The sequence below is a fragment of the Amphiura filiformis genome, chromosome 12, assembly GCF_039555335.1.
Source record: "Amphiura filiformis chromosome 12, Afil_fr2py, whole genome shotgun sequence".
NCBI lineage: Eukaryota > Metazoa > Echinodermata > Ophiuroidea > Amphilepidida > Amphiuridae > Amphiura > Amphiura filiformis.
Genome location: NC_092639.1, coordinates 61,607,762 through 61,628,714, shown reverse-complemented (window position 1 = coordinate 61,628,714; position 20,953 = coordinate 61,607,762). Strand labels below are relative to the sequence as shown.

General features: G+C 35.8%; 1 protein-coding gene across 1 annotated transcript in view; it reads right to left on the bottom strand.

Moving 5' to 3' along the window:
- The window catches only part of LOC140166980 (uncharacterized), a 185,802-nt gene that overhangs the window by 45,384 nt on the left and 119,465 nt on the right, over positions 1 to 20,953 (bottom strand). Inside the window, exons 70-81 of the mRNA XM_072190462.1 lie at positions 17,919 to 18,072; positions 17,136 to 17,223; positions 16,773 to 16,951; positions 15,569 to 15,862; positions 14,051 to 14,338; positions 13,279 to 13,578; positions 12,697 to 12,840; positions 12,298 to 12,444; positions 11,364 to 11,678; positions 9,812 to 10,093; positions 8,719 to 8,858; positions 7,555 to 7,720 (exon numbers count right to left, since the gene is read on the bottom strand). Coding sequence (XP_072046563.1) covers positions 7,555 to 7,720; positions 8,719 to 8,858; positions 9,812 to 10,093; positions 11,364 to 11,678; positions 12,298 to 12,444; positions 12,697 to 12,840; positions 13,279 to 13,578; positions 14,051 to 14,338; positions 15,569 to 15,862; positions 16,773 to 16,951; positions 17,136 to 17,223; positions 17,919 to 18,072 — 2,497 coding nt within the window. The remainder of the gene's footprint in view (positions 1 to 7,554; positions 7,721 to 8,718; positions 8,859 to 9,811; positions 10,094 to 11,363; positions 11,679 to 12,297; positions 12,445 to 12,696; positions 12,841 to 13,278; positions 13,579 to 14,050; positions 14,339 to 15,568; positions 15,863 to 16,772; positions 16,952 to 17,135; positions 17,224 to 17,918; positions 18,073 to 20,953) is intronic.

The following is a 20,953-nucleotide window of genomic DNA, read 5'->3' as shown; positions in this document are numbered from 1 at the left end:
ATTTCAATGGTAGCTTTGAGTTTCTAGGCATTTCTTCATTTAGTACAAACCTTGCTCAAATGGTAAATGATAATTATGATAAAGCACTTCATTTGATACGAAAACTGTTATCAAGTTGGAAAAAAAGAAATTTAACGGTGTTGGGACGGGTTGTAGTTGTGAAATCATTGGCTTTGCCAAAAATAAGTTATATTGCTCAAATGCTACCAAACCCAAGCAAGGAATTTATCAAAGCGGTAAATGATGAGATATATAAATATATTTGGAGCGGCAAGCCAGATCGAGTTAAAAGAATACAATTTGTGCAAAATTATGAGAATGGTGGAGTAAAGATGCCAAATGTAGAAATGCATATAAATGCTTTAAAGGTAAACTGGATTCGGAGGGTTGCCTGTGGTGATCAAAAATGGGTTAAGCTATTTCGTCTTTGTTTTAATGTAATAAGTGATGATATTTGTTGCCTTGGTATGTATCGTCTTAATGACATGAAAAACATGATAGATAATAAGTTCTGGTATGATACTCTGTTTTCTTGGTCCTCACTTATAAACATTGTAAATAATAATAATCTGGATTTCAACCGTATTGCAAAACAATATTTGTGGTGGAACGATAAAATAACGATTGGTGGTAAATCAGTTTGTTATGCCCATTGGAAAAAAAGAGGTGTGCTGTTTATAAATGATCTCTTAAATGCAAGCGGGTCCTTTTTGTCGATTGTCGAATTTACAAAACTTTATAAAGTGAAGACCAATTTCTTAGAATACAATGGTATTATTAGGGCAATTCAGTCAAATTTTAATTACAATGGTACTATAGGCTCCAAACTAGCCTCCCTTTTCAGCCGTATAATATGGAACTACTTTTTAAGCAACGAAAAGGGTGCAAAATGTTCTATGATATTTCTATTGAATCAAAGATGAAGAATACAATGAGTAAGTCAAAGTGGCAAATGGAATTTGGAATGGAGAATGATGATTGGAAAAAATATGTACCTTAAATTTCAAATTTTCCACTGATATTAAACTGAGATGGTTTCAATACAGAATTAATCAGAGTATCATAGGCACAAATACATTGTTGTTAAAAATGAACATAAGTGATGATGACTTATGTACGTTTTGTAAGATAAATCCAGAAACAATCAAGCATCTCTTTGTGGATTGCCCTTTTTCTAGAAATTTTTGGGAAGATCTCAAAGACTGGATAAAAGACAAGATCAGTATAGATCTAGCTATGACCCCTCAGTTAATTCTTTTTGGATCTAAATATGATTTAATTCTAACATTGATTTTGACTATTGCAAAATTACATTTGTATAGAGTAAAGATGACAGAGAAAGCGACCAAACTTAGATGTTTTAAAAGGGAACTTAAATGTTATTATAATGTTTTGAAATACCAAGCAGTATGTAGCCTAAAGTTACAAAAGTTTAATAATGAGTGGCAATCCTGGCAACTATTAATGTTATGATATAATTTTTCATTCCTGTGTATTTTTAATCCATAGTAAAGAAAGTAAAATATGCTCAACATGCTCAATGTGTGGGGGAGGGGGTCGGCGGGGTGGGTCGGGTGGAGCTCATTGTTGATTGTTTGTTTTTTGTTTTCTACTCAATTTGAGTACAAAATAATCAGCAGTTAGCTCTATTCGCTCATTCTGTTGCTCTTTTCCCTTATTTTTTTTGTTGCTTGTTTTTCAATCCTCTTATAACTCTCTTGAAATGACTATGTCACTAATATTAATAAATAAAATGCTGCGTTAATGTATTTAAGGTCACTGATTAAGTGACAGTACTATGTATTAAGAAACTTTTAATAAAGACAGCTGTCTACAAAAAAGAAGAAAAAAATTATAGAAAGGTAAACTTAATACGCAGATTTTCAATTGAGATTTTCTATAAATGCGTGTTTTTCGAGATAGATCAGTATGTGAAAACTGTATTTTGTAAAAATCATAGATAGTTCAAATTTAATATTTTATAACTAATTATTTAGGAAAAATTGAGGTCTGTAATTTGTTGAATTAGAAGAGCTTCGTAAAAAAGAACTATATACCAATTTTCTCAGAAAAGTCAAAAATTCAAGATAGACCAGTATGTGATGCACCCGACGATATGTCTGATGTGCTCTCATGTCATACAAAAATACTGTCCGAACGCTCATACCAGAGCCCTTAATGAGTCATTAATATGGGCTCCGTGCATTTTCTGTTTCTAAACAAAATGGCATTCAAAGAGGGAGAAATATAGAGCAAACTGAACGAAAATCTCTTTCTGGATATATAGGGTCCACAAGTTATAAGTTCCCCCTAATACTTTAAAAAAAAAAAATTTAATGAAATGAATACAAAAAGGTAGTTATGTATAGCCTATCATTGTGTTCAGTCACAATGGTTACTTGTGTAAGAAAATAGGCCGTTATAAAAGTTGCACCTGAGTCCATAGCAGTCAGGCTTTCTGTATCAAACACATGAATAGACCTAGTATACTGTATTGTTTGAGAGTTGAATCCTATGGACTCAGATGCAACACTGTTTAAAACAGTCTCTTTTTTACAAAATCATGAATCATTGTGACTGAACACAAAGAAGTGTGATGTTATAATTTGGTCCATATGTGTAAAAAAAATAAGGCTACCATACCTTTTTACACATTTGCATTTCATAAAATATTTTTTGATTTATTTTAAAAAGTATTAGGGGGAAATTATAAATTGTGGACCCTATATTAATACAAAAAAAATTCTTCCAACAAAAAATTCATGGATCAACATCATCGTATTAAGGGATGCACAATTAGATTTCCGAGGGCAGAGAGGCTGGAAGTTTTGAAGGAAACAAATACACCCACTACATGAGTAAAAAAAGAAACCAACAATTTGTCCACTATCACTAAAACAAACAAAAAATCTTTTGCCCACAATTAAATAAAAATTCCTTTAAAAAGGAATAGGGCGAGCCACTGAGGAAGTGCCAAGATAAAGGTGTAGTTATTTTATTCGAACTGTTTTTATAAATGGGATTGTTCATAATAAGCATGTTTGTACGTTTGTCAAATGACAAGTAGGGCATGTAGTAAAAACACACTGCATAATTCTTGATAGGCAATTGTTGTCAAAAGGGTGGTTCAAAAGAAACACAAATAATTACTACAGACACATGCAATGTAGTTTTGTAATTTTAATAATAGGCCTACTGGAAAAAGAATCTTATAAAGATCGAGATAACATAAAAGCACCATCATAACACAGTAGTTATTACGTTGACATTATTATGTAAATAAGTTTATGTGCATCAGTCATATCCATAACAAAATATGAATGTCATTAGATTATTGACCAATGAAAACACAGGTAAATGAAAGTCAAGTGTTACGAAAACTAGGTGGACATCTTCCACTAATTGCCTCAGCCATGTTTGGCCCACTCACACAGCAACACACAGAGCACGTATAGGGACCCAAAAAACTTCACCCGATTTAACACACTTAGCTCTATCGTATATCTTCAGCACCACATTCAGATTTTACCTCTACCCTTCAGCTTCTCAAAACTAGGTGTATTTTATAATTTATTACTGTGCAATATTACTATTTTACTAAGGGGCTGTGCAATAATTATGAGCCCTGGGGAGGGTAAAATTGGGGGGGGGCAAGAAATTTTGGCGAGCTGAAAGGGGGGCAAGCAATTTTGGCCAGCCGAGAGGGGGGGGGCAAGCGATTTTTGGCACACATTCATGGGGCGCCTTTTAAATAAAACGCTCTAAAAGGCTTAGGAAAACAGTGCGGAAGCGCTTTAATATGCAAATTTTCCTGAAACTTCTTTTCATAACATATATCTAGACCATTTAAGGTTTGAAAATTGGGATCCCAAAAATTTGGCATGTGTGGGGGGGCAAGGATTTTTTGGCGGGCCGAGAGGGGGGGGCAAGCGATTTTTGGCAGGCCGAGAGGGGGGGAGGCAAGCGATTTTTGGCGGGCCGTTTGGAAATTTTACCCCCCCGGGGGGGAAAATAATTATTGCACAGCCCCTAACTCATCTTCCAACTGATATTAACCCCGAGCAACTGGTAATTACATAACCATCAGGTGGTGTATGACGTGCAGTCCCTAAATTCAGTAAATTTTCATCGTCAACCGTGTAATTGAATGGGATTATTTTGAAATTTTAAAACGCTTGAAATATCACAAACAAATAGGCCTATGTTGATAAATAATATAAATACAAGCTAAAACCGTTGGGGTTCGATAATGAACCCCACAAAACTAACCTAGTATATGGAAAATGCCATACGGCCGGGCGGTTTTACGAGTTGCCGGCTCGATCATGTCATCCGCCGCCTGATAGCCATAACACGGTCACCTAGCCACTGTGCAACACTGGGAACCAATATTTTAAATGAACCCGCTATATACCTTACCCGTACTCAAATATTTTGTGAACCGGTCTCATTTTAAAGGCCATGTAAACAAAACAACACGTGTGCAATTTCAACCAATAAAATCAATAGATGTTTGCAAAATTACCATATTTAGGTGTCTATCATTTACCGGAAATCACCGTGCTCTATCAATGAAAATCACGCATGACGTAACAGTAGTGCATTATCATGATGGTACTTGCTGCGTGATCAATTACTGGCATTGTGCGCTGATTGGGTAATCTCGGTACCTACTAAATATTCATATCAATCCATCTATGAGTCATGCATGGTTGTAAATGTCCTTTCCACAGTGTGAAGTTTTTAGTGCGTGATCAAATGTAATTTACCTGATATCATGATGACCATGATGCGTGTGTTGTGAGAAGTGCATAAACTTCTAACAATTCAATGCTATTTTATCTCCGTGTTCTAACAATAAATGCCATCAGAATAACATTTTCACATGTCATTTTTGTCTTTAGCTTTAAATGTGTCATAATATAAATGGCGTTCTTTAGTTAACTTCCACGTTTACCCAGATATTAGGCCTATTAGCAGTATCAGGTCTCTCTATCTAGTATATACACAGATTTACAGCTCATCTTAACCCCCCCTTCAGAAAGTCCAATTGGCACGGTACATGTATAATAATTTACTTCGAATGGTACCTTGCGCCTTTTAGCTCCACTTATTCATTTACACCGATTAAAGGATTCTCGTTAAACCAGCAAGCCTGAGTGAGGGCGTTACTGATGTTACATCAGCAGAGCCAAGTGAAGGCCAAGTATCATTAACATATTCTATACGCTATGGTAAAACAACAAGCACATGCAAGCAAGTATTTTGCCAGTATCAATAAAACTATAATGAGGCTAGCCCAACTGTACGTATAATCTGGCAATACTGCTCAGTCTGAGAGAAATGAAAAATATCTGTTGCAATTTTCTGATTTGCATAAAAGTAATGCTAGTTCATGGAAGTTGTAAAACAATTATTTCTTTTAATACAAACATATTCCTTGGTAAGACAACTTTATAGCACTGTTTGAATATCAACATGAGGTAGTAATGACAAATTTAAATGGACACTATCGCCTCTGTAGTTTCCTGATTACATAGACAGCACACTAATATTTCATTTTTTATTCTGAAACGCCGTGAAGAAGTAAGTAGAACAAAACCCAGCGCAATATGGGTCGAAAATCGCTTCGCGATTTTCGCCCAAAAAAAAAAAAAAGACCCACCTATAATACATTTACGGGACCTTTAAACTATATTTGCTTGAAAAGAGGTTAAAGGTTGGATTTCAGTGCATGTGCTTGGTTCAGAATGGTATTTAGAATATCAAATGAAAGTTCATACTAACACATATGGGCAACTGCAGACGTATAAGGATGTTAACCTTTCGTGCATGCTTCACACCTAATTTGTTTCATTTACACACTCCGCGCAAGAAGCATGTTCAAAAGGCTAGCATCGGGCGATGGCGGTAGATGCAAGTATGAATATAACATCATTCATGTGTATAAACATTTATAATCTTTAGGTCCGAGAAGTATGAAAGTTTATTAATATTTTATATATGTCAGTGGAGCATTCTAGTATGCAACTGCATTTGCAATAGGCATTTTATGGTAGAATGCCATTAAATACTTGGACAAGAATCCAGAATCAAGTCTTTTGAAAGCAACATATGAGTACACATTCTCTAAACAGGCAGATTTGCACTACAGATCTTTACAGAAATGCCTCCTCTCCAGACCAATGGCATGTTCAAATCGATCTGTTGGATGTCCAAAGGTCCCGTACACTTATTTTAATTGTGTATACCAATAATGGAAAATAAAGGGAAAAAACACCTGCCCAATACAAAACTTCACTGCCTGTGGCTGCGGAAAAACCCAAATTGCCTTGACCTCAACTTCCAGCCTCCTCTGGAAGTCAAATGGTGTATCCCTAAGTGTGCCAAGGCCTTGTGGTTTGGAAATAGTGTGCTAGAAATGTAGATATTTGCAGGCCAGACTATTTCCACACTTTCCTGGTTAGTTTCATGTTTATTGTGTTTAAGGGCTCGGATAGCGATATTTGAACAGTATTTTTGTGGGACCTGAGAGCACATCAGACACACCAAATTGCATTCTGAATACGAGTAATGTCCATCTGATATCAAATAATTTTGATTTTTTGAAATTCGCGATATATATGTAATTCAAATTTTATGGCAAATTATTAAAATTTATTTTTTACATTTAACAGTCCTCGAAGTAAACTTTATAAATCTAATTATATGTACTTAAAGTGTATGTAGCTGGGAGGAAAAGCCGTCCATCATATGAAAATGTTGATCTTTTGTATTGAAGATATACTTGAATTTTCATAAAAGACCTAAAATTTAGGTCTTTTGGGAAACTCATTGGCCTTTTCTCTTGTCATTCCAAAATTGAACATACATCCTGGTAAAAGAACTTTTCACTACATATCATGTTATGCTTGAAATAGCCTTCCTCAGGATATCCGTGGAAACTTTCCTTCAATGACTCTTCATACTTTTAAAAACTGTATTTCTGAATTGTGATTATCAACTTTGTGTCTTTTATATATTTCAATTGGATTGCCTAACTAACATGCACAATGTTAATATTACTGTATAATGTATTGACCTGATGTACAATGTAAATACTGTATTTATACACATATTTATACAAAATTTATATAAATTTTGTTATTGTAAATTGTTGATATTGTTACTTAGGGTTCCCTTGGAGATCAGTTCCAGATACTGAAGGGGCTACCCTGGTTAAAGAAAGAATAAATAAATAAATAAATAAATAAATAAATAAATAAATAAATAAATAAATAAATAAATAAATAAATAAATAAATAAATAAATAAATAAATTGATTGATTGATGGGGTGCGTGTGTGAGTGCATACACATGAATTGGTGGTTACAGTTGTAGGGTGGTTAAGACAGAATGAGTGGCTCCTTGAAATCTGGTTTTGCAGCAATGTCACCATGTTCTATTTGGATTATTAACCATAACCGGAACACAAACGTAAAGATATTGCCATATATGACAGAGGAATTACATAGTTTCATGATAAACACACCCAAAGCAAACTCAGATAATTACCTGTTTCACGAAGTTGTACAAATAGTCCAAGATGATATGGTGCCCCCGTACCAACGTTATTCACAACCACTACTGTGAATGTGTACTCGTAACCGACTGCAAGGTCATCAAACTGGTACCACAATTGGTTAAGTGGTAGCTCTATCTCCTCACTTACAATGTTTCCCTGATTTTTGAACCAGAAAAAATTGAAAGTTTTAAAAATGTTATTTTAAAAATTCATATGCATAGCTATATAACTTAGGTCTAAATTGCCTAACTTTTTGACATTTGCAATTTGGTGGACCATTTTTAGTAAGAGAGTTTTTCTCTAAAAATGGAAAATGCAATGTCTATTATGGCATTTATTTATGGAAGGCAATTAGTGTACCTTCGGCAATTTTCAGCAAGAGCCCTAAATTGAATGAAAATTTGCTTCTGTACACATTAGCGTTATAAAGATTTGTGCAAGTAACACAAGTTATTTGGTACAACGCCTTAAGATGTAGAACACAAACAAGCAATCAAAGTTTACCGATCGCATGGCAAAATAATCCGGAGATGTACTATTTGCCCTCTGTGAGCGACACACAAACATATCAGAATCGGTACTCTTTGTACTCTTTGGTTCTACCTCACTGGTTTTGTTAAATAAGCAGTTCAATCCTTAGCCTTAATTTAGGACTAACTGGAATTCAAACCAAATCCTCTATTAAATGTTTAACTTTGCATAAAAGTTAATGTTATACCCAATAAATTTTGGTGATCAAGCGCAAACTAGGGACCAATTTTGTGTATTTTTTTTGCAAAACATTATTCAAATAGTGATTTTTTCCATAATTTTCAGGTCAATCCTCACTCACACAAATGTTATAAACACGTTTTGGTTTTGGTCAAACGTTTTAATAACATTTTATTGTCAGGTTACATAAAGGTCATGAAAACATTTTTAAAATGTTTGATATGAAAAAATGCTACAGGTTTTCAAAAATGTTTTCTGGATGTTATCAAAACATTTTATACCCTTTATATAACACGACATATTTTCTGCAAAATGTTTTGTGTTTACTGGGAAATTAATCTAATTTAAGATCATGTCCTTTTCAGAAATAAATACTTTCTAGTAATAATAAGATAACATAAATAAATTTTTACAACACGCATTGTGATAAATATTAATCTTACCGGACTGGACAAATCCCGTTTGGAGACAACCAACACATATCCTTGTAGCTCTCCATTGGGACTCTCTGTTGGCTCCCACTCCACATGGATACTATTTGGACTCAGTTGTGTGACTAAGAGACCTCCTGGTGCACCAGGAACTAGGGTAAAATTGTAATAAAATATCAATGAATAATCAATAAAAAATCATATATAATCAAATAATAATCAAATTATAATCAACATTGCAATGCCAGTTTAGAGTGTGCCTATGATCCATTAATATTTTACATAAAACTTGTCAAATCTGTGATGATAATTATATTATTGCCAACAGACTTGAAACAGAAATGTGGTCACAGGTTAAGTTCTGAAGCCTGTTTGTGTCCTCCCTTTTTTCATGTCTAGAAAAAGTTGAAATGCACTTTTCATGCATACCTTTACATTTAAAAGTTCATTATACATTGAAATAAGAATGAACGACAGTTATGAGTTACAGTGTTTTGTGATTGTTGAGTAGGCCAGCTGCCTTCATGAGATATGCAGTACAAACTATCACTCACAACAATGCTGTTAACAGCTCGCTGATAGCATCAAGCTAGCAAGTGATTGCCCACTCGCTTTCAAAATCTAGATGTAAAGGCTGCTTTAAGTCACATTTTGACTGGCCTTATATATCAAATCAAAGCTGATTAAAATTTACTATGATGAATTTTTTTATCAGTTTTGCCATAGACACATTATTAAAGGATGAATTAGGAAAAGTGATTTATGTGAAGTCTTTCATGAAAAAGGGAGCGGTTGAGTGACAGCTTGCAGGTTTAATTCCCAGTCTGCCTAATCATGAAGCTCCTGTGGCCAAGTGGAAAAGGCGCTGGTCTCGTAAACCAGAGGTCCTGGGTTCAATTCCTGGACAGGATCACTTTTTCTTTTCCTCCTTTATAAATGGATCAATGGTGAAACTGCTAAAAATGTAATCATAGTTTGCTTACTTCTGTTGAAAAAAGCCATTGTTATGATGCAAAAATCTAAAAATTGTCTTTTAAACAACAGCTCTTTTGCTTATTTGAGTTATTTTGATCACCGTTCAAGTGAATCATCAATAATTTCTTACCATCCTCTCCAGTTAATACCGTCACCGTAGCAGCAGCGCTCTGCACACCATCAACAACATTGACAATCTGGAAGTTATAGTCAGTGTATGGATTCAAGTCTGTCACATCATACACAAGAGGTACATTAGTGTTGATGCTGATTGGACGGCTAGGCTGTGGTCTGCCTACATGGGAGACGAAGAGATGATATTGGTCGACTGGTCCCTCTGGTGCTTCCCAGGCAAGGCCTACTGAGGTGGACGTTGTACTGGTCACTCTCAAATTCCGTACTGGGTTTGGCACTACAGGCAAATATGGAAGAAAGCAAGTTACAGATGAGTCTGTTCTGAATTTTAAAAATAAGCCTTCTTTACTTTGTAAGAAAAATTATCGACTGCATTTCTTTGGCTGTGGCATTTCAAGTTGAATAAGATGAATCACTAGCTGTTATACAACTGTCTTCTACTCAGGGGCTATTTTAACGTGCCTCACTGTCACGTACGTGTCGAGATAAAATATTCGTACAGTGACAATTAACAATCCGTGTAGATATGCTTTAATAGTAAACAATGGTAGAGCCTTTCTTACGGTCACATTCAGGTAAAAATTTCGATTTTTTTATTTTTGAAACGCACACTACTTCATCAACACTTTTATCTCATTGCACGAACGTGACAGTGAGGCACGTTAAAATAGCCCCTGCTTCTACTAAGATTTGCCTAATGACATACATGAGCTCCTTTGCCTGAGAGTTAATGTAAGTAGTAATAGAGAGCTCCCTCCTCTGAAAATTTCAACAAGAATTAAGGGTCTGTGCCCTTATTTGAGAGCACTTTTAGTGCACCTAATATTCCAGTTATGGAAGACTATATGCGCCATTAGGCAAATATTTACTGTATATGTTTTCTGGAAGAGGTTCATGTGATTCAGCCATTGATGCTAAAGATCTTCAGATAGCCGAGTCATTATAAAATTTTTAAACTGATATTCATTTATAGGGCTTGTAGATTACGACTTCATGCTGAAAAGTTCCTATAAACAATCACCTGTTTTAATATTTTGACTCACACTGCAAGAACCATTAGACATGTTGAGTCTGGACTAAAATATTTCAGTTCCTTAGGATATATTTATGTTTTAAATCAAATCTTAGTTTTGCTTTCACATTGCAGTGTGAATTAAAAAAATAATGCTGCAAATTAAAAAAAAATGAATAAAATTAAAAATTAAATTTAAAAAAAAAACTTCCACAAACTGATGGATCTCCCAGCCACCTTTGTGCCTCTTACATGTGGTATGTCAGACTCTTTTACCCTGATATATATGACTTACATATGGTATAGAATACTGTGTATGTCAGGCTCTCTTTAGTCAAATCAAATGATCCAGTCTGACTGTCTTGTACAGTCACTCTTGAGACCTCCCACCCTCTTTTACCCCCATATGACTTACATGTGGTATAGAAGACTGTGTATGTCTGGCTCTCTTTAGTCAAATCAAATGATCCTGTCTGACTGTCTTGTACAGTCACTCTTCAGACCTCTCACCCTCTTTTACCCCCATATGACTTACATGTGGTATAGAAGACAGTGTATGTCTGGCTTTCCTTAATCACATCAAATGACCCTGTCTGACTGTCTTGTATGGTCACCTTTGAGATAGCCTTGAGCTCAAACGTATACACTGTACTTGCCGACAGTCCGCTGATAGTCAGCTCCAAGTTAGTTCTCGGGTAGACAATGATTGGTGACTGAACCGATGGGTTCTCAGGAACAGGGGAGTACTCTAAGGAATAGGAGGTCAAGTCTCCACCTCCAGACTGCCAGCGGATAGTGATGGAAGTGGAATTGATGGCAGGCTGCCCTTCGCCAATTGGTGGTAGCGGTACTGGAAGACAAGAGAATATACAATAATGATTAGGAGTGCTACAGGAAGGAGCCAAATTAGAATGGTTATTGTTGCTATCCAGCGATTTACATTGATTGGACCTGGTAGAAATGTCATTCAGCTTATACCTGGCTCAACTCGAGGAAGGTCAATCTCTGCATAAGAATATTCAGATAATAAGTTTTATTTTTACACCCTTTTGAAGTCATTTTATTAACTTCTACAAATTAGAACATATCAAAAACGCTCACAGGTAAAAATCACCAATAGAAAACTATCAAAAAATAGACAAAATATGCCATTTTGATGCATAATAATGGTATTTGTTTGGCATGATGTTAGAGCAGCTTTTTCAGTTGCCTTACCGGCTAATAAAGCGATCCATTGGGCTATTCCAGTTGAAATCCATAGAGGGTGTGTGGATTTCTACTGGAATAGCCCATTCTTTGTGGATCACTCAATAAATGAATGTTGTGTAATGTGTCCCTCATTTGATTTCATGTATCGCCCATCACTAATTGGCTGTATTTAACTTCTACCGATCAGACTTATTACTTCAACAAGATGAAATCATTAAGTCTTGATAACCAACTTGTAATTGCAATATTAAGCTACTTACTGGTAACAAAGGCTACTGATACTGGTAGACTCTCCAAATCGTTACCATTCAAATCAACCACAATTGATTGAATAAGTGCTTGGTAAGGTCTTCCTGCTGTCAAGCCAGTGATGCGATAGGTGTTCCTTTCACTGTTAGCATCAATAACTATAAAAGAAAAAGATTTACATGGTTATAAATACGAAGTGTTTAAAGACTATTCATAACCTCATGAATAGTCTTGATGTGTTAAATTCAATCACAGATAATAAATGTTAATACACAGAGACACTATTGTAGGTTATTGAAAAAGTATAATAACTGCATCTCATGACGTAGCTGAAAGTACGACTTCATGATATTCCCCGTTTTGGCAACAAAGAGTAACATCAATTTTTTTTTTCAAAATTGCACAAATACCTGCAAGCCTTGTGCTATCCCTTGGTACAATCTCTATCTGATATCGGCTGATTCCTAGGTTGCCTACTTCACCATCATACCACTGGATAAGAGCAGAGTTGGTTGTGGTGTCTAGAATCTCAACAAAGTTGGGTGGGAAAGGTCCTGCAAAAGAGAGAAAATTTACAAAACTTAGTTTCATAAATTAGGCAAGATGGGCCAAAGAGTGGAATAATATTTAGCAGAGCCACAAAGTATATGATAAATTTACTAGAAACGATCCGTGCATCATATTCTATTCAGAACAAGCATATTTATCAATACCAGAGGTAACACTAGGAATCGTTGTGGGTAGAAATTTGAGGAGGAAAGTTAATATTTCTGCCCAAAAATAGTGCAATTTCCAGTGACTTTTTGATCTGATTCGGGGGAAAATGGGGTGAAACTTATTTCTAAATACATTGAATCATTGGAAATTTTATTTGAAATCATAACAAAGAGACCTTAATTTCTTTAACCAGTTGAGAAGCTTGCAATAAGCAAGAATAGGTGTAAATATAAAAGGTCAATGGAAGTTTTAAAAACAAAATATCTCAAACATACGTGTTGTAGCTATGACACTAGTTTTGTAACTGAACTCATTGTTGCTCCTGGTTACCACGGAAATATGATATTCCTGTGCCGCTTCCAAATCCGTCACCTCCACGCTTATGAATCCACCCATCGCTGGATGGAATGTCTCAGCTGGAAGACTTCCTAGTGCGGGAGTCGGGTTGTTTTCATCGGCGATGGGCTCAAAGAAGACTTGGTATTGGTCTTTGATACCAGCAGCATCATCCCAGCTAAAGACGAATGAGGAAGCTGTGACCAGGTCAACATGGATTTCGTCAATAGGCAAGGGTACTGTGGGTGGTAAAATGATATTTTTAAAAAAAAATTTTTTTTGGCATTTACATAATTATGTAAATGATAAACAATAATAAAAAAAACCAAATAAGTAGATTAGTAAATTATACATTGTGTAAAATGTGTCCCCACCAGAAGTGCGGTTCTAAAACCACATAGCTGGACCCTGGGACTTGAACAACTTTTGCAGCTTTTAAGTTTTAAAAAAATAAATAAAAAAATAATTAAATAAAAGTAAGTGGAAACAAAATCATGAATTACCCATAAAGAGGCTTTAGTGGTTCGTAAAAGAAATAAATGTATGAACTGAAGTGATTCTAAGACGACCATTGGCCTCACACCTGTTGACATCACAAATGTCAATTTACATCATTGTGTCCAAGTCCAAATCCATCAATGTTGGAGAAATCAACAAAAGATTCCAACATGTAACAGAAGGCAGCACAAATGTATTTTATGTTTTTCTTACTTGTAGTCTGTGTCACGTGCTGGATAATGGGGCTAACTTGCAATCTTGTCTTGGTCTGCAAGTATATAGTGTACTCTTCTCCCGGAACCAAGCCGTATATGTTCAAAGATGTGATGCCGTATTCCCGGCCAATCTCAACTGGGGACGGACGGACGTTTGGCTTGTGTTCATCGTACGGTTCATATGAAATCACATAGGATTCAAAATCTCCAGGTAGATCGGGCCACCAGACTACATCAATGGCGTAGTGTCCGTAATTTTCTACTGCTAGTATTCTGGTTTCTTGATCTAAAAATATAGATAATATTTACCACAAAGATAGCAACATTTGGTTATTCCAGGTGAAATAAAAACACCCCTATGGAAGACATGACCTTAGTCTCCCACACAGGGGTGTAGATTTCAAATGGAGTCACCCATTCAGGTAACCCCATTTGAAATTCACACTCCCTGTGTGGAAAATCAAGGTCATGTTTTCCATAAAAGGTGTATGGATTTCAAATTTTCTTCCAAATGCCTAATTTTCCAGCATGGAGCTTCCCAAATTCCCCACTCTTCCCAGCCCTGACCATTTACTTGATTGTTTAACCTCATGGGCACTACTGCCTTTCTTATAGTGCCCCTGCTCTGTTAGTTAAATGATAATAATCATCTGAGTAACCAATCAGAATAGTGCTTTTAGAACTCGCAGCAATTTTAAGGTTCATCCACTTCAACCCTTAGACTAATTCCAATCAACCATTTACACTGAGCATATGTACTGTGTTATGCTTCGTAGTGATGACCGATTAACTTACAGTTCATAGCGTGACGGACTTCTGAAAATATTCAATGAGACTTTTGTTGTGCCCCATAATGTGACTGACTGTTGTGACAAGATCGCATTCTGAAGTTCTAAAAACAACAAACTTGGTCAAAAGGTCAATTTAGACACAACTGCCCAGTTATTAAAGTCTGTTACTTTTTTTTTTCAAGTAGTTTTCTCATTCGTTAACCCAGAGAGTTGACGAATGAGGGCAGCAGTCTATTCAACCCTACTGACTATTCTTACCATATCTCTGATTGGCTCAATACATGATATAGCCCTCTTTGTAACCAATTAAAGTAGTTGAAATTAGCTGGAGGTAGTGCCCATGGGGTTAGAAGGCTTTATCAACACTAAATCATACAGATTGCATAAATCATTCCGTTACCTATACTTTGATTAGCTCGTAATCGACAGGAATTGTTAGGCTTTAGGCTTTTACCACTACACCGAAATGTAGACCTACACTAAGAGTGAAGTAGTTGACCTGTATGGTCTATATTTTACATGTTAAAGAACGATAACAAAGTTTAGGACTTTAGGACTTATGATGCTTATGTCACAAGACAATTCACAAAATAAATATATTGATATTAATCCACAATGTTATAAGGCCCTCCGATTACTGTAGCCCGTCAAACTGTAGGCCATGAGTATAATAGCATTTGGCTTCTGTTGACCAAATCACACCTCCAAATGTTAAAACCCCCTACCTGGTATATTAACAGCAGGATCGCTACGGGTTCGAATCTCATCTGGTCCAATTCCAGCCTCTGCTCTGACAAAAAATTGATATGTCTGAGCTGGATTTAGCCCCGTAATAACCTGCCTAAGGAAAACACTGGTACCAGGGATGTAGATCGGTGGGGGTGGTGTTCCAATAGGTGGACTGTAGACGATCTCATAGCGGTCAACTCGGCCAGCAACTGGAGGTTGCCATGTGATGATACGCTCCGATGGGTTATCAGCATCATACTCCATGCGTACAAACAGTGGTGATAACGGCTCTGTAAGTGACATAATAAAACACATGGGTTGGTTATTCCACTTTCTTCATCGCTTGAGATAAACTCTTTGATAAGTTTCATTCATACATGTACCATATTTGACCCGACTAGCGCCAAGGGGAGCAGCTGCGGAGGAACGATTTTGAAAGCAGGGAGCCAGCCAGTGGCAGATTTAGAAAATGTAAATAATGGCGGCAAAGCGGCCATCGCGTGGCATTTACACAATGTAGAGGGGTGTCTGAGAGGTGATGTACCCACCTGAGAAGGGAGAAATTACCCATGTTGCATTGTAATAGCAAATCAATACAGGGAAGAAATATCTTTTCTGACTAGCGCCTGCTTAACAAAGTCATTTCAAGTGTGCGCTTAAACTGTTTGATATTCTGTAATTCAAAATGGACATTTTTCATTCAAAACAAAATCACAATAATAAAAACATGAACAAATTAAGGTCCCAACCAAAAAATAATTTAATTAACATTTTTTAACCCAATTGCATGCTAAATGGGCACAAACAAGGGGTATTTAAATAGGTTTAAATTAGACAAACCACAGTGGGTGCTAATTGAGCTATAACCCCCCCCCCCTCCCATGGAAGACATGGAAGACCTTAATCTTCCACAGATGGAGTGCAAATTTTAAATAAGGTTACCTGGGTGGGTGACTCTACTTAAGGGAGGGATACAAAGTATGCAGAATTCTTAAGTCTTCCTTTTCATTTCTTTGACTTGATACTGGAGGGGGTATTTAGTTTGGTTTGGGTAGGTATATGCCTCAATGAATCTATATTACAAACTTTCCAAGAAAATTGGACCCATGTATTTGCAGCACTTCCCCATAATGGTCAATTTGTACTGTATACAGTAGTTATACTAAGTGAGCATAACCCCCTCCCCACAACGCTACTCACTCGTTCTCTGTTTAACATACTCCTCCTGGTACTCGGCTGAATCAGGATTGACATAGAAGAAATATTCCTCTCCTGGTTGTAAACCGGTGAATCTGTATTCTACTGTCAAACCAAGACCGGCATTGACAGACTCTGAGGCTGCATCGGTACCATCTACCTGGTTTCTACGGACATAGTATCTGTTGCATATTAACATGAAGTAAATCATCAGATTAATGTGAGTACTATTGTCCTAATTATGTCAAGACATTTCATTTAAAACAGACATTTCTTATACAAGAAATGCAGGCATCATGATACTATATACTATCAAACCCACAAAATGTTCAGTTTTATTACGGAATGAATTAGTCTCATACCAACCTTGTTGCACCTTCAACTTGAACCCAGCTGACTCTTACAGACATCTCGTCAAAATTGACCACTATGGGTACACCAGGCTCACCAACACCTGAAATGATATTAAAAATGTAATTATTTATTAATTTCAATTTATCTGCAACAACAAAAAAGCTAAAATGATATTAAAAATATAAATTATTTCAACTTCTCTGCAACAACATAAATCAATATGACAAGCAATGGGCTATTCCAGTTGAAATCCATACACCCCTGCAGAAGACATGACCTTAATCTCCTACACAGAGTGTATAAAATTTCCAATGGAGTCAGGTACCCACATTTGAAATTCACACTCCCTGTATGGAAGATTAAGGTTGTGTCTTCCATAGGGGTTGTGTAGACTTCAACTGTTAAATAGCCCAATGGAATGGTACATCACAGATAAGTAAAAATTTGGCAAAATGTTCAACATTTGAATAAGCTTTCAAATAGGTAATCTTGAGGTGCAACATCCATCATAAACAAAACTTTATCAAAACAGGGTAAATTATGACTGGTGGCCAAAATGATTAACTTGTTTCCTGATATTATGAGGCTGACTCTATACTCAATTTCCAAATTCATCTATTACCTGATTGTAAACCATTGCAATATTTGAATTTGAATAAACAACACACAGTACTTACTTGTTTCTTGGTATTCTGTAATAGCGGACTCCATACACGATTTCCAAGTTCATCTTCAACCTCATTGAAGACTGTTACAAAATGATTTGAATTTGAATAAACGACACCAACTACTTACTTGTTTCTTGATATTCTGTGATAGGCGGACTCCATACTCGATTTCCTAATTCATCTTCAACCTCATTAAAGACCGATACAAGATAGGTGGTGGTGGGGTATAAGCCACCCACTTCATAATTCAATGCATTGTACACAAATTCCACATTAATTGCCTGCAGTTTGAAATAATGAACCAGTTAAATTATTATTATTAGTTGTTATAATTATGAATAATAATATAATAATAATAATGTGAATTTATAATGCGCACATCTCCACCAAATCAATGGGGCTCAAGGCACGATACAGAGATAAGCTTAAACTACATAATAAAAATTAATTTACATTACAACTTAATCTACACATGAACAACAATCAATAGGTGAACAAAAATATGGTGATGCACATCAGTAAAATGCTTCTTTCATTAAATGAGTTTTAAGAACTTTTAAACTGTGTTATAAAGATGTGGGTTGGCAGAGTATTCCAGAGACGTGGTGAAGCAATTGAAAAATGCCCTGTCCCCATGAATGTTTTGAACAGGGTTCGGGATTATGAAGCAGAATAATGTACAATATAATTAGCTTTGGGTGTTATTTTTCTGAACACATTTTTTCTGTATGGCTGGCTGTTTGATATTTCATGTGCCAGCTCAGTAACAGAAACAGAATGATATCAAACTGCTAAATCAGGAGACAAAATCAGTGTTGCCAAAACTTTTCAGCACCAAGGCGCGGCACATTGACTCGCCAGGCCGGGGTAAAGGATTCTCAAGTAGCCCAATTTTTAAGCTTCCTAAAAAAGCGCCCAATACCGGATATTTGGGCGGATTTACCCGAATTTAGAACGCAAATCACCCAATTGGGCGGAAAAGCACTTGACTTTAAAACTTCCGGTACTTACTGGGAACTTACTGACCGATCAATATTGGTCACAAAACCCATTGTAATTGAAATTTGGAGCTTTAGAGACTCAAAACCTTTATAAATCGGCTAAATTGAAAGGAAAATACATCAAATTACTGCCGCGGCCTGACACTGGCAAAAGTAGCCCAATTTTAGGCAAGTAGCGGCATGCTTTTTTGAGTAGCGGCAAGTGATAACCAAGTAGCCCAATTGTGCGCCTAAGGCGCGGCGTTGGCATCACTGGACAAAATATGTAACAAACTGGTTCCTGAAGGTTGTACGATCATCACACTTACTCCTTTTGATCTACTCCATTCATCTATTCTATTAGCTACAATCTACGAAAAAAGTCCTTGGAACGCTTGGTACACTCTGTCGAAATTCCGTGCAGAATTTCATATGATCATGGAAATGACGTATATTTTGCCTGGGAACAAGCATGACATCTACAACAATGATTTACCCTTCCCTCTCCCCATCAATCAATGTTGGAACACATTGGGAACCGCTGAAGACTTTGGTATTTCTCAACATTGCACGGGGGAGAGGGGGTGACAGTTTTCCGTTATTTACACGCAAGCGTTCCAAGACTATTTTCGTTGATTGTCTCTACCGAATGCAAAATATTTCATCTAAATTTCGTTTTTGTGTCATAACTCAAAAACGGAATGTCGTATGAGCTTCATATTGCACACGATTTGAGAGTGGATTATATGCTTTGAAATCATAACAAAATTGTTAATAAAAATATTGGTTTATTTAGGGAGTGGTCACTGAAACCATCCCCTATGCTAAACAATACACGTTTCGTAATTATGGCTCTAAACTGCTCTAAAATGTCATTTTTGTCCCATAACTTAAAAACAAAATGTTGTATGAGCTTCATATTGCACAAGATTTGGGAGTATATAATATCCCTTTGAATCACAATAAAATTGTTGATAAAGATGTTGGATTATTTAGGGAATGGTCACTGAAAACACCTCCTATGCTAAATTACACACATTTCGTAATTATGACTAAAATCTCGTTTTTGTCTCATAATTCAAAAACACTACAAAATATAGTTTTAAAAAAATAATTACAATGTTTTGCAATATGTTTTCCAAAATGTTTTTGAATTTTATTAAAACGTTCTGTACCCTTTATAATATAGCCCAACATGTAAATGTTTTCTGTAAAACTTGAGTTTGCTGAGTATAGGCTTATCCGAACGAATCAGAAAGATTGTGATGTAACAATTTGAAACAACTCATTTCTGAATAGTATTTATAATAAAATACGCTTTTGCGATGAGGAAAAAAAAAGAAAAAAGAAAACAACAATTGAATACACTTAAAGAAAAAAATCGACCACCACGGGGACTCGAACCATTCGCATCAATCAATAGTCAAAAGATTACCAGTCGAAGGACTAAGCCGTTGCTATGCCCACGCTGCCATTTCGCAATCGAAGTAATCAGTTTTGGTCTTTTATAGTAGTCAGGTATCGGGAAAGTGTAAAGCTGCATAGTGCAAATGGCAAAGTGGATCAGTTTACCATAATGACAAAATGGTCCAAAATCGACATTTTATGGTTTTTAGGCCGCATCTCATGGAGCATGACGTTCGTTTACATTGGCTATACCAATTGAGAATGTTTGAATACAAAAGTAATGACAAATTGCTCGCATTTATGACATTTGTTAACAGTTTGCCATTTTGAATTGAAATAAATATCTATACGTATATATTAATATCAATGCAGGGCAAACTGCTCAGTATGCACGCTATTCAATGCAGCAGTTTACCATTACAGATTACCATTATGGGTTTACACTTTACACCCTTTGACTATTCGTGTTTTAATTGCGTGAATCATTGCTAAATTATGCATTCATTATTTTCAATGCTTCTTTTTTCTTTCTTTGTATTAAAAATATAGAAAGAAAGAAAGAAAGAAAGAAAGAAAGAAAGAAAGAAAGAAAGAAAGAAAGAAAGAAAGAAAGAAAGAAAGAAAGAAAAAGGAAAGAAAGAAAAAAGAAAGAAAGAAGGAAAGAAAAATGAATGAATGAATGAATGAATGAATGAATGAATGAATGAATGAACGAACGAAAGACATTTGAAATAAATAAAAACATGAATGTGGAAAAAGGTTGAAGTGACCGCTT